At 56.6% G+C, this 12011-nt stretch overlaps 7 protein-coding genes across 7 annotated transcripts; 5 read left to right on the top strand and 2 right to left on the bottom strand.

Annotated features, from left to right (window-relative positions):
- Positions 1-1264: 1264 nt before the first annotated feature.
- Positions 1265-3026, top strand: B0H18DRAFT_689705 (CRAL-TRIO domain-containing protein). The gene is made up of 5 exons (XM_048039194.1): positions 1265-1608; positions 1672-1801; positions 1852-2111; positions 2176-2250; positions 2320-3026. Exons 1-5 carry the CDS (start codon positions 1490-1492, stop codon positions 2555-2557), a joined length of 822 nt encoding a protein of 273 aa, XP_047888520.1. The 5' UTR covers positions 1265-1489; the 3' UTR covers positions 2558-3026.
- Positions 3027-3550: 524 nt separating this feature from the next.
- Positions 3551-3898, bottom strand: B0H18DRAFT_938290 (uncharacterized protein; the record flags this gene model as incomplete). Its single annotated transcript, XM_048041839.1, has 1 exon — positions 3551-3898. Exon 1 carries the CDS (start codon positions 3749-3751, stop codon positions 3551-3553), a length of 201 nt encoding a protein of 66 aa, XP_047888519.1. The 5' UTR covers positions 3752-3898.
- Positions 3899-3965: 67 nt separating this feature from the next.
- B0H18DRAFT_689694 (uncharacterized protein) lies at positions 3966-4447 on the bottom strand (the record flags this gene model as incomplete). The annotated part of the gene is made up of 1 exon (XM_048039193.1): positions 3966-4447. A coding segment is annotated over one exon (207 nt), but the record flags the coding sequence as incomplete, so codon positions are not given.
- Positions 4448-4809: 362 nt separating this feature from the next.
- B0H18DRAFT_1033688 (uncharacterized protein) lies at positions 4810-6402 on the top strand. Its single transcript, XM_048030195.1, has 8 exons — positions 4810-5130; positions 5237-5425; positions 5547-5608; positions 5661-5758; positions 5807-5904; positions 5953-5954; positions 6006-6157; positions 6278-6402. The coding sequence occupies exons 1-7, from the start codon at positions 5093-5095 to the stop codon at positions 6155-6157; spliced, it is 639 nt and encodes a 212-aa protein (XP_047888517.1). The 5' UTR covers positions 4810-5092; the 3' UTR covers positions 6278-6402.
- On the top strand, positions 6076-6962 carry B0H18DRAFT_689666 (uncharacterized protein). Its single transcript, XM_048039191.1, has 5 exons — positions 6076-6149; positions 6206-6221; positions 6278-6326; positions 6380-6414; positions 6469-6962. The coding sequence occupies exons 2-5, from the start codon at positions 6214-6216 to the stop codon at positions 6833-6835; spliced, it is 459 nt and encodes a 152-aa protein (XP_047888516.1). The 5' UTR covers positions 6076-6149; positions 6206-6213; the 3' UTR covers positions 6836-6962.
- Positions 6963-8168: 1206 nt separating this feature from the next.
- On the top strand, positions 8169-9661 carry B0H18DRAFT_689691 (uncharacterized protein). Its single transcript, XM_048039192.1, has 2 exons — positions 8169-8570; positions 8628-9661. Exons 1-2 carry the CDS (start codon positions 8352-8354, stop codon positions 9588-9590), a joined length of 1182 nt encoding a protein of 393 aa, XP_047888515.1. The 5' UTR covers positions 8169-8351; the 3' UTR covers positions 9591-9661.
- A 142-nt stretch (positions 9662-9803) lies between these two features.
- B0H18DRAFT_1123446 (uncharacterized protein) lies at positions 9804-11272 on the top strand (the record flags this gene model as incomplete). The annotated part of the gene is made up of 6 exons (XM_048034692.1): positions 9804-10126; positions 10183-10266; positions 10317-10438; positions 10494-10620; positions 10682-11083; positions 11140-11272. 6 exons carry the CDS (start codon positions 9804-9806, stop codon positions 11270-11272), a joined length of 1191 nt encoding a protein of 396 aa, XP_047888514.1.
- Between the last annotated feature and the right edge of the window lie 739 nt (positions 11273-12011).

The raw sequence follows: 12011 nt of genomic DNA, 5'->3' as shown, positions 1-12011 counted from the left end.
TTCCGACTCTCGCCCGGTGCTACTGTCATCGCTATCTGAGTTGTACATGGACATACGTCGATCATATGCTGAGCCTGTCACAGTCGATGAGATTGGGCGGAGATAGTCATCCACATGAGCGGAAAACCAGAAACGCACGATGTAGGTTCTGCGGTGTCGACTTGAGAGTCATACCATCAAATATTAGACGAGACATACCGTGGAATAACCAACGAGTCTGCCATATTTCCGTGATTGCAGACACAGTAGAACCAGAGGAGCTGTGAGGCGTGCTACGTGTCAACAAATTATGTGACAAAGCAGGTAGTGAAGTACGAACATAGCCGTAGAACATAGTCACCGTCATGTCAAGTAAGCTGTTTCATTAGCTCGCAATGCACTCCGTGCGTGGCAGGCCAGGGCACTGATACGGACCACAAGCCAACGGCCTATTCACCAACGTGAGTACCTCTGAATCGGTACCGAACCCCACTGAATGAACTTACGAAGACTTTCAAGAGCAGATGGTCATCCCGGTAGTTCGAGAGATAAAAGATAGTTTGCGCGATAGTGACCCCAAAGAGGCTGTACACGCGCTGTTCTCAGTACAATCGTCTCAATAGGGTATATGGAATGACGCACGCTACATAGCCGGTCACAGACACGAAGATACAGCCCAAACCCTTCGCAAAGTCGCTCATAGTGGCTCTACGATGCGGGTTTGGAGGGAGTACACCTCAGGAGATGCGAGGCAGCACCCTTTATAGGTTAAAATGCTGTCATAGGCGCTGTTCGGGCCACAGTGCAATCATGTCAACCGAAGACAGCTCTCCGCACGAGCTATCGATATGATATCGAAGTATACGATACGGCAGTGCGACTGTCTCTGGCCGAAGCTGTGCATAAAGCACATCCAGCGCCGATGCCATGAAGAACTCTATTTGCAACTTGATACGGACCCGCTGACATTGTTGTCGACCAGAGCCCTGTCAACATACATCGTTAGCTGCCAGTAGCCGGGACGACTTCGACGTGGCTGGTCATCGATTCGTTCAGGATTCGAAGAGATTGCATACTACTCACTACTGGATTTCCCGAGTGACATCGAGCGGCCGCCGCGGATCATGTCCGTGTCTGCATCTTGATGTATGTCCATCGGTTCAACGAACAGGTGTACAGCCTGCATACCCGCAGTACACGGATGCGGAGATGGTAAGTTATGTGCACTTCCGATAACGGACATAATGAGCGTGGGACTCACCGACAAATGGAAGTGGAAGCTAACTTGTCGAGATGCTAGCCGCACGCTTCCGCAGGCTTCCGCACGCGAACACTGCGTGCGTGAAGCGTCGTGCGTCGACGATTGGACAGGGATATTCCTGCCAGGAAACGACTGGCCTCCCACGGTGCGTCCGTCGAGGCGGAAGCTCAACCACTCCGTGCAACGCGATGCCTTCACTACGGTCCGCTTGCGCTATCCTCCACCCGCCGCCTCGACTCCACGCCCACAATGTCAGAGCCTAGTCCAGAAGAACAAGCAGCGATCGTCGAGCGGTTTCGCGCGCAGCTCGTCGAGCAGGATCTCATTAACGAGGGCGACACAATCGGGACGGACGACTTCACGCTCCAGTAGGTTTCGACAACTATACGTGAAGCGGCAGCTCTGTGGGCTGACTATGAAGTGGGTTGCAGACGATTCCTTCGCGCGCGCGGGTACGATGTGAAGACGACCGTGGCGATGTGGGCAAAATGTCAGGAGTGGCGGAAGACGGCCGAGGGCGTCGGAATCGACGAGCTGTACACGAAAATGGACGCATACGACGTGTGTACCCCTGCCCGCATCCTACGCGTCCGCTTACGCACGTCTCACAGTTTCCGGAGCGTCGCGAGGTATTCAATTACTGGCCGATGTGGTTCCACAAGACGGATAAGGAGGGCAGGCCGGTGAGCATCCAGCAGTACGGCGGGGTGAACATCCCGGAGCTCTACAAGCACATCACGCCGGAGCGGTTCTGGTGGTACATCGTCACGATGTCGGAGAGCATACCGCGCGAAATCATACCCACTGCGTCGCGGGCGGTGGGTCACCAGGTCGACGGGACGTTCCTCATCGTGGACTTGAAGGGATATTCGTAAGTCCATCATCTGAGTGCCGCGGGCGGGCGGGAGAGGGTATCTGATGCGTTTCAACGTCAGGTTGGGCCAGTTCTGGCAGATGAAGGACCTCGTACGCGCTTCGTTCCAAGTCATGCAAGACCACTATCCCGAGATGTACGTCTCGCCCGGTCCCTCCACACCTGACCTGCTCGTCTCACAGCCCGCCGCCCCATCCCCGCACAGGTCCGCGAAGTTCTACATCATCAACGCGCCGTGGTCTTTCACGACGATCTGGTCGCTCCTCAAGCTCTGGCTCGCCCCGCGGACGATCGACAAGATGGACATCCTCGGCGCGGATTACCAGGCGGTGCTCCTGAAGTATATCGACGCGGAGAGCTTGCCGACGTTCTACGGGGGACGATGCGAGTGCAGCGAGGTCGGCGGGTGCAAGTGGAGCAAGCCGATGCGAGATGAGAGGTAGCATACATACTGTATGCGCGTTTGCTTCTGGGAGTCGGTAATCTCGGGCTAGGATGGGGACGCCAATGTTGATGGTTCTACGCATAGGGAGGCATGGTATAGGGCTAGAAACATGACACTCTCGAACGCACAGTTGATTGCTTTCCGGCACCCATCCGTAGCACGCCGTTGCGCCTCTGCGATGAGACGGTCTCGTTGAAAAGTTTGATGAACGCGGCTGCGGACTTCGGCGAAACAGCGCCCGGCCACTGTATTGTTATTCTCGCATCCAAGCATTCTAAGATCTGAGGCCTCAGGCTGAGGGTCCAGCACTTCCGAGTTGGTCTGTCAGTTTGAGAGATTCGCGAAGCCGGGTCTTCTTGATGCCATAGAGTGCGAACGGACAGCGGTTGCTCATAACGTCGAGAGGAATCACTGTTTAAAATCTCGAGTATATGCAGGCTCAGGCAGCGGGGGCCGATGGAAGCAAGTGGAAGTCGCGATCGACGCTCGCGGCGGAGTCGCGCCAGCGGGCATGACTGTGGCGGCGCCTCGCGCCTCGCGTGTTGGCCGCGCGCGTTGAACTTGTTCTTCACAACCATCGTACACCTCCAGAACTGTGATACTTACCTCTACACGTCGAGCTGTACGTACGAGTGCGAGACTAGGTCTACATAATCAGTTGAGTGTTATTTCGTCAGAGACTCGGAGTGCCAGCTTCTGTCAAATACTGACCGAGCCATGCAACAGGAGCGAACGCGACCTTACGCTCGAGTTCCCGGGCTTAACAGTTATCGAGTCCTGCTCCGGTCCCCAGAAATAGTTTGCGAGTAACATTCTTATACATCATGAAGCCCTACATATTGGGGGCTGATCTCGACTGCATACCGAATGAACTTACGGGGGCGTTCAAGGACTGCGCAACTTGGAAGTACCGCTCCGGCTCCTCGAAGGACGCTAGGTGAGGCTAGGTGAACTCTTCGAAGGACTGCGCCCACTTCGCCTTTGAGATCTGTCAAAACAGAGGGCCGACGACAAAGTTTATCACCTCATCGTCTGCGCCATTTATCACTAGCGTCTCCTGGGAGATCTTGTGCAGGTCGTCGAGCATCGACCAGGCATCGACCAACTCTTGATGGTTCCGGTGATCTAGAACTCGGATGGACCGTTCCTGGACACAATTAGTGGATGGTGAGTGCAGAGCATCACCCCACATGGTCGAATACAACGTAGGGCCTTCCTCCTTCGCGCGGAGCGTTTCCTGTGCCAATGGGGACCGGGATGACTTGACTTTCAAGCTCGCGGAAGTCCCATCCCCTTCTTTTGTTCCTCACTGTCCGTCGTGTCGTTCCCTCAATCTCTCCGGCGTCTCTTGAGACTGGCACATCATTCGGCACGCCCTTGAGCAGCTCCTAGGCCAGTCTATTTCTGCCACAGCTTCATCGGCAACGGCGTCCCTACCAGGACCATCCGCTTCAGTCCCTCGGGTTGCTTCGCGAGCCCGTACGACAGTGCGAGCATCCCGCCCTACGAACGGGCTACACAAGTCGAAGCTCTCTGCAATCCTAAGCTTCTCGACGAGGTTCGCGAGCTCCTCGACAAACAGCTGCACTCTCCAGAACTCCTTCGGCCTCTAACGAAGGTGCGTGCTCTGCCCGATGCCGAAGTGGTCGTAGCATATGACGGGGTACGTTCTATATGTAGCTCATAGTGCGTCGTCATATATTGATGCCCGAGGCCAGCCCTGCCGGCGGCCGTGTAGCACGACGAGGGGGCGCTTGTCGCAGCTGAGGTCGCCGCGGGGGCTGTACCACGTCTGGTAGGTCTCCCAGTTGATCGTGAAGATTTGTAGTTTCAGAGTCGCTTGTAACGCCGATGTGCGAATGTCGGGCGGAACGCGCGAGTATTTATGTGCAGCAGTTCAAGTTGTGACTTGACAATGCTTTCTCTCAATGGCAGCGACGTCGCGCGAGGCGGATCTGGGGGGGGGGGGGGGGGCATCATGTCCGTCTTCCTCTGAACCCCGGTCAGAGTACTGCATTTCCCCGGAGGGTCCGGAGCTCTGTTGGGTACGCTTCTGCTTGTTCTTGCTGACTCACCCAAGCATCGCTCCTCATGGAGTGTCCGAGAGCGCCCCGCAGCTTGAGCGCTATGAGACATGAGAAGGGGGCCGATTCGGAGTTCTTGAGCACTGGGCGCGCGTAAAACCTTGCACCGCTCTCGTATAGAGGTACATATCGCTGACAATGCCAGTGCTATGCAGAAATCTTGTGTGGATAATTCATGTTCAGCAGTGCACCGGCAATCGACCTCTCGGTAGCAGGTATGTAGGTAAGTAGTTCGGCCTCCCTCTAAATTCCGTCGGGCGTGCTGATCTACCAAGTTAGCCACGGTACTCAGACAGGGAGCGAGCGCGGGCCTGTCATTGTGATGCATCATCGGCCGGACGACGTATCACATATATTGGCCTCGACATGATGTGCTGAGCAGCACCGGTGCCCTGGCAGTGATACTGTCAGAGTCGCTCTCATCGCACGACAGATCGATTTGCACCCCCATGTCTGCCATTGACACTGCGTTGACAGGATATGCCAGGTACGATTCTAGCCCAATCCAGCCTATCGCGGGCCGCTCCTCAGTGACATTCGCCCCAGCGCTGTTCATGGTTACAACACCCTCGCCACAACGGGTACGTTTCGAGTTCATGTTTCGGTATACGCCCTGATGACTTCGTTACTCTCGCAGTGCTGCTCTGTTATGACTGTCTCCTGAATCTCGATAGAGAGATTCCGCTGATCTGGTCTCGGAGACCGACAATCACCTCCGTGTTCTATGTCCTCTGCCGATATTCCATGGTGCTTTACGCAGTCCTAGGCTGTGTATCGTCTTCGTCTGATTTGGTACGATAGCTCCGGTGTTCACGCCACCGGAGGTCACCCCTGATACTACTCTCTAGACGTACGTTCGACTCTATTCTACGTTCACCTCGATTGTGCTGAACAACGTCGCAGATGTACGGCCGTATCGAACACTCGGCATGTCCTTGGTGTCTTTTTCTCTCCCGTCGTAACAGGTGTGCTCTAAGAATCGTCGAGACCACCACGGATGCTGATCAATCTGACTAGTTTCTGCATATGTCAAAGTCTATGCTGTTAGTAGACGTGACTGGAGGTGGACGTCCATCGCTGTTATGCTGGGGCTTGTCTCTCTCGCCACACATATCGTAAGCCTTCCCGATACCATTTACTCGGCTTGCTTCATCTTCTCCTAGTTTCTCTATGCGGAATCCACCTTCAAGATAGCCACACTTCCCGATTTCGTAGAGTCTTGCATCGAAACGAGAGGTATCTCCGATGTCGAATTGAAGAGGTGCGTGCCACTATCGATTGTTAATCCTTGATTTATGTACCGGGACAGATGTGAGCCTCTGTCAAGTTACATTCTCAGTTCTGACCTGATTATATGCGTAGTAATCATTGCAACACGCATATGCGCCATCGCGTCCGACTTCACCGTGATCGCAGCGATAACATATCACACGAGAGGACAAGGGATCCTCAGTCAAGGCCTGCCTCAGAGCAGACCGTCACTTGTACTCCTCATACAGAGAGATGGTGAGTGATGCCCGGCAGCTCAGGAGAACGAGCCTTCGCTGATTGCTCCAATCAAGGATTTGTGATGTTTGTGTAGGTGTCACAGGGAGCTTTCGATGGCTTTAGACCGACAATGATGATGTGTCTAGGTTCTTCGCTGTCCTCAACGTATTCGCCGTTGCCCTCTACTTCACAGTAGTAAGCATCTACGCCCGTCCGTCACTTCATCATGCTGACAACAGCCGCCATAGCCGTACGGCTGGGCCCTGACGATATTTGTCGACCCGTGAGCTTCGCTGCGCCGATACCGCTCGTCTATAGATCTGACATCCACCCATAGCGCCATCTCCATTATCATCTCACGCAGCGTCTTGCGACTCCTGGCGGCGACCAACAACAGCGTGCCAGACGACAGCGATGACATCGACACGCTCCACTTGTCCTTCGTCCAACCAGAACATCTGCCCACGGAGCTGTCTAGTGTGGTCCACACCGCGAACATGCTCAACGCAGTCGTCTCGCGGATTTTGTCAGAGCCGGACGATATGGACACTACGCTTGCCCCGACTGATAGTTCATGCGAACCCCCGGAAGTGAACGGAGATGGGTGCACAGCAGGTGAGTACAAGCAGCCTACGCTACCGATTTATCTGACTACTGTTACGGCGCATCTAGAGACGGATGAGGTCGAAAGGTACTCGTCATAAGGCAAGTAATATATGCGCTATACCGTCTCGGCGTCCATACGGCAATGCTGACGTGGACTGTAGGAAACTTAGCTGAATCGGGAGCTGTACGTTAGTATTCTCATTTGCATTGATATTGTATGTTTGAGGTACGCCGGTGATGTTCTGCGATGCAAGGGCGGCTCCTGGGCGGCTCAGCAGTTGCTTCGCAGCAGCTGAATATGATGCGCAGATGTGGTGTGGCATTGGTGACTCGGACGCTAGATCGAATGGCTCACAGGGTCGCTCTGAAGCTTAAACAGCATATTGCACGCAGCCTAGAGCTATGTGGCAGCACGTTTATGTGCTGGACGGTTCTTGCCACTCGGACCTCCGAAATGATGTAATCGCTATGCGTGTTCACTATTACTGCATTGAACAAAGTCGTCCGGCTCAACGTCGACGTGTCCACTGTTGTACGCGTACGTGTCCGGAGCCTGCTGGTACCGACTAGTGACTGGTTGACCACTCGCTGTATCTGTGCCATGCAGGTTGGGAGGAGGCGGACGCGACCACGTGATACTTATGTAGTCGCGGTCGCTCAACCGAGCCAACGGTCGCCTGAACCACCACCAGCGCATCTGCATCCTTCAATGCAACTCTCACTATGGCCGAAGAATATCGCGGGTTCAAATTTCCCATTATGTATGCCGATCCTCCCAACAAGTCCGCGACCTCCGTTCCCGGTTCCCTTGCCGGTAAGTATCGGTTCCTGACTATGGCTTACTACGAGTATTTGCCACCGGAACGCCGCCTATGTATCCAACCTTGAAGACGTAGTCATCGAAAAAAATCGCAAACGTGCAAATCTGCTCGATGTTAATCTAGACGGTACGATGGACGTCCAAATACACGAGGTACGATGGCGAGATTGTGGCTTGAGACATCTTACACTTAACCCCTTTCTTACAGTTGGTGGAATCACTTCGGCCTGACGTGAAGACCGAGGCCAAACATGAGGAGACATACGCGGTTATAGATGGCCCCTTCCTCAAGGAGAAGGCATACCCGCTGGATCCTCGGGAACCGTTGACCACACTGGAGGAATTGGTCGCCGTTCTTAGTGCGTCTATGAGCCTTTCATACCTCTCGTCACTCACAACGCCCATAACAGCTGTCGTGCCTCCCCATCGCCCAACGCAATCATTGGCCGCGTTGCAAGTAGCGGGCGAGTCGGTTGCACAAATTCGTCAGTCTACTCCCTCTTTGACTACAGCATACTTTATAGGCCCTTCATCCCTCAGATCGTGAAGGCATCGCCGCAGCTGCTCGGACAAGGCACTCACCTTCGACTGGCGCTACGGCCGTTCGCCGTGTACAACTACCGACCACTCAGTCACCCATCACGATCTATCATCCCGTGTTCGCCAAGTTCCTGCGAATGATGGCTGAGCCGCAAGTCTTTACGCACGAAGAGCTCGATGGCGCTCAGAGGTTCGTGGATTAGGCCGTAGCTTACTACTCAAGTAAAGACAGGCGATTCGCGCGATCGCTCGAAATGGCGATGGCGGTACATCGACAAAGTTTCTCAACAACGATCATCTCCAACGCATCTGGCGAATCTGAAGTAGACGGTGCTGTGTATTCAGCGGTTGTGAATAACAAATTCAGCACAGTCACCGCGTTGACCAAGATTGCGCTCGAGGTGGGCGAAGGTGTCTGCGAGCCGCTCGCGCAGGTAAAGTGTGCGTACGTGGCTCTATACCCCTCTGACGAGGTGTGTGCGTGCTCACAGAACTAATGTTGTCTCTCACTGACATTCTACTGCACCCAGGCTCGGCCTGTCCGACAAGCGTGTTGCTGTCCCGCATTCCTCATAGGGATGGCAGGGCCCAACATCATAGTCAGCGGTGCTGTGTTCGCCGACCAGCTCATCGCACAGACGCTGACGGACTACATCTCCGTCGTCCCTCGCCCGGGGAAAAGGGGCCGCTCCCCGCTTGACGATGCCGGCCATCGCGTCGCGAGACTCTTCCGGGCACTCAAAGTGTGTATCGAGGATTTGAACAGATACTACAAACAGGTCGCACAAGAGGTCGCCCCGCCACCTCCGCCGCCTGTCACTGGTGTCATGGGCAGTTGTGCCTCCGTGAGCGAGTCAGCCAGAGTCGCCCAGGCTATGCGCGTGCCGTCGTATATCGGGCCTCATTTCACGGAATACCTCGACAGCGCTGGGCAGTCGATCGAGCTTGTGTACAAGGAGCGGCTCAGCCCCGACATCACAGGGAGAGCGGTGATCGTCGCGGAGGCAAGACGGGAGGCCGAAACGGAAACGACACCGACGAAGGTGGTCGTCAAGTTCGCGCACACGTACAACCGTGAGGCACACGAACTCCTCGCGGCCGCAGAGCCCCCACAGGCACCTCGGCTGCGGCACTGTGCATACGAGGACAGTGTGGGCATGTGGGTCGTCGTAATGGACTACGTGGAGGGCAGCAAGCTCGGGGAGGTGCAGACCGAGCCCACGCACGTTGCCTCCCTCCGGACGGCGGTGAGGACGCTGCACGAGCGCGGGTTCGTGTTCGGCGACCTACGCCAAAGGAACGTGCTCGTCGTGGGCGAGAGGGTGGTACTGATCGACTTTGACTGGTGCAGGAAGGCTGGCGAGGCGAGGTATCCGAGCGACATCCTTCTGGACGGCCAAATTCCGTGGCACTACAGTGTACGGCGGGGCGGGCTTATTGAGGAGGTGCACGACAGGCATCTTTTCCACATTCTTACAGGAGAGGAGCTGTGACGGACTGTTCATGACATTCGTATATACAGTATGTACTCGTGGCATGGAATGCATATCCATACAGTTCATAAGTAAGTAGTACTGACTCGGAGTACCGTGAAGGAGCCTAGTCGCTTAGTCAGCAACGACGCGCGCGCTCGCGGTTCGCCCACGCGTTCTTCTCTCCTCCACCTCCAGTACAGGCCTCTCCTTACACTTCCACCACTGCACACGATGTCAGACAACAATCCCCGCCCAGCCAAAGTATGGAGTCGCCCCTCAGGCCAGATAGGCCGCATCGGCGGCTGGGGCAGCTCCTCTTCCTCCGCGCAAGTGCCGCTCTCACCAACGACGCGTTTCGCCCGACTTACGCATCGTCTGTTCACAGAGGCAGAGGTGGCTCAGCCCCCGCGTCGCATCTCTGCGCGACGTGGCCGCCAGCGGCCCCGCTGTGCCACCGCCCAGTGCAGCGCCCGCCCCGGTCGCGCACATGCGGCCGACGATGACGACGATGACGAGCAGGAGGGCGAGAACTGGTTTGCGGGAGGCGAGCGAAGGTGCGTACGTCCGTCCATTCGGAGAGTCGCCAGCGCTGATGGGCGCGGGATCCCAGTGGAATATCGGTGCAGAACCCAAACAGGCCGGGCGCTGTCCCCGGCGGAAGCCTAGTACGCGATCTCTTGCGCCGCGCAGCAGAGTGAGTCGCGTTTTCATCTCATGCGGGTGCGTCACTGACTCGCGACGAAGGGCCGGGCCGCCGCAGGAGGATGCTGGCTCGTCGCGCTCATCCGTGTTCACGGGAGGTGGGCATACGCTCGGAAGCGACGAGGTCGACAGCACGTTCATCCCCGACCCCAGCTCTTCCATACGTACGTACACTCTGTACGTCTTCCTCTCTGCAGGTCCGCTCATGCTCCTGTGCAGCTCCCGAAGAAGAGACCGCGATACGGCACCTCACCTTCTGGCGCGACGGCTTCAGCGTCGAGGACGGGGACCTCATGCGCTACGACGACCCCACCAATGCCCAAATCCTCAACGAGATCAACTCCGGGTGCGTAGACTCGACACCCACCCGCAACCGTATCGTATGACACTGACTCGTGTTCACGCAGCCGCGCACCGCCGCATATCCTTAACGTCTCCCCCGGACAGCCCGTCGAGCTCCGCGTCGTGAAGCGGCTCAGCGACGAGTTCGTGGCGCCGCCCAAGGCGCGCGACGTGTTCTCCGGCGAGGGCCACCGCCTCGGCTCGCCCGTCCCGTCCATCGCGGGCCTCGGCGCGGCCGCGTCTGTCGACATGCCGGGGAGCTTCCCCGTGACCGCGACCGGGAGCGTAGGAGAGCCGAGCGCAAGCGGGGCGAGTGTGCGGTCGGCGGAGAGCATCAACACGCGCTTCGAGGTCGACCAGAGCCTGCCGACGACGAGCGTGCAGGTGCGCCTCGCGGACGGGACGAGGATGGTGTGCCGGATGAACCTGACGCACACCGTGGGCGACATCCGCAACTTCATCAACGCGTGAGTGGCTCCGTCTGCTCGGGCATGTGAGCACCCTCTGATCGATGGGTGTGTAGGTCGCGCCCGGAGAACTTGACGCGCCCGTATACGATCCAGACGACGTTCCCTGCGAAGGTGCTGGACGACAACGCGAAGACGGTCGAGCAGGCGGGGCTCGTCAACGCGGTGGTCGTCCAGCGGTGGGTGTAGGTTGCCTCCCAAGTTGGGAGCAGCTGTCAATGAGGGGGTGGTACGTGAAGGTGACGCGTTGCGCTGTGCTTGGAAGTGTACGTATGCAAGGCTGTGGCTGTGTGTATCATAGAGAACCACTATCGGACACTAAGGCGTGGTGTTGCAATCATATAGTGAAGTGTTACCATGTTTGAGTGTATCGCTACTTGGCTGACTGGCCGCCTGGTGGGTGCTCCGTGTCAGTACTTGACGACAGCTCTTCTTTGGTACTTCATGTAACTCGCCTTCTTAGCTTCTAGATGGCGATGGTTTCGCCGGACGGTAATGACGCTGACATGTGGATCCCTACCCTAGCACCAACACCGTAATACAGCAACCAGGTGTTACATGAAGACTAATATATGGTGCATACCGCTATGCGAAGCAGCAGATCTAAGCTATGTACCCCAGTCGATCTGACCTGGCCAAGTACAGTCCATGCCGCCGAGGTACATACTGCAGCAGGACTGCCGTCACGTCCGGACAGCCTCTCGAAGCAGTCACCCCCCTCCAACCAGACAAGTACTGACACACAGACACGATCCACCAGGCGTTTATAAGTCAAAGGCGGTTGGCGGGGTGGTTGCGGTCCACGTCGCGGTCCACAGCGCGCACAGCGTCTGCCCGGCACGCGCAGCTTGAAGGGGCGGCGGCAGGTCCGCTCGGGGCATTAGGTGAGAGTCGGACGATACGCATCCCGTCGTCCGGTCTGCAGGTG

Source organism: Fomitopsis serialis (genome assembly GCF_022376445.1).
Source record: "Fomitopsis serialis strain Sig1Antser10 chromosome Unknown B0H18scaffold_98, whole genome shotgun sequence".
NCBI lineage: Eukaryota > Fungi > Basidiomycota > Agaricomycetes > Polyporales > Fomitopsidaceae > Fomitopsis > Fomitopsis serialis.
This window is presented reverse-complemented; position numbering and strand designations above follow the sequence as displayed.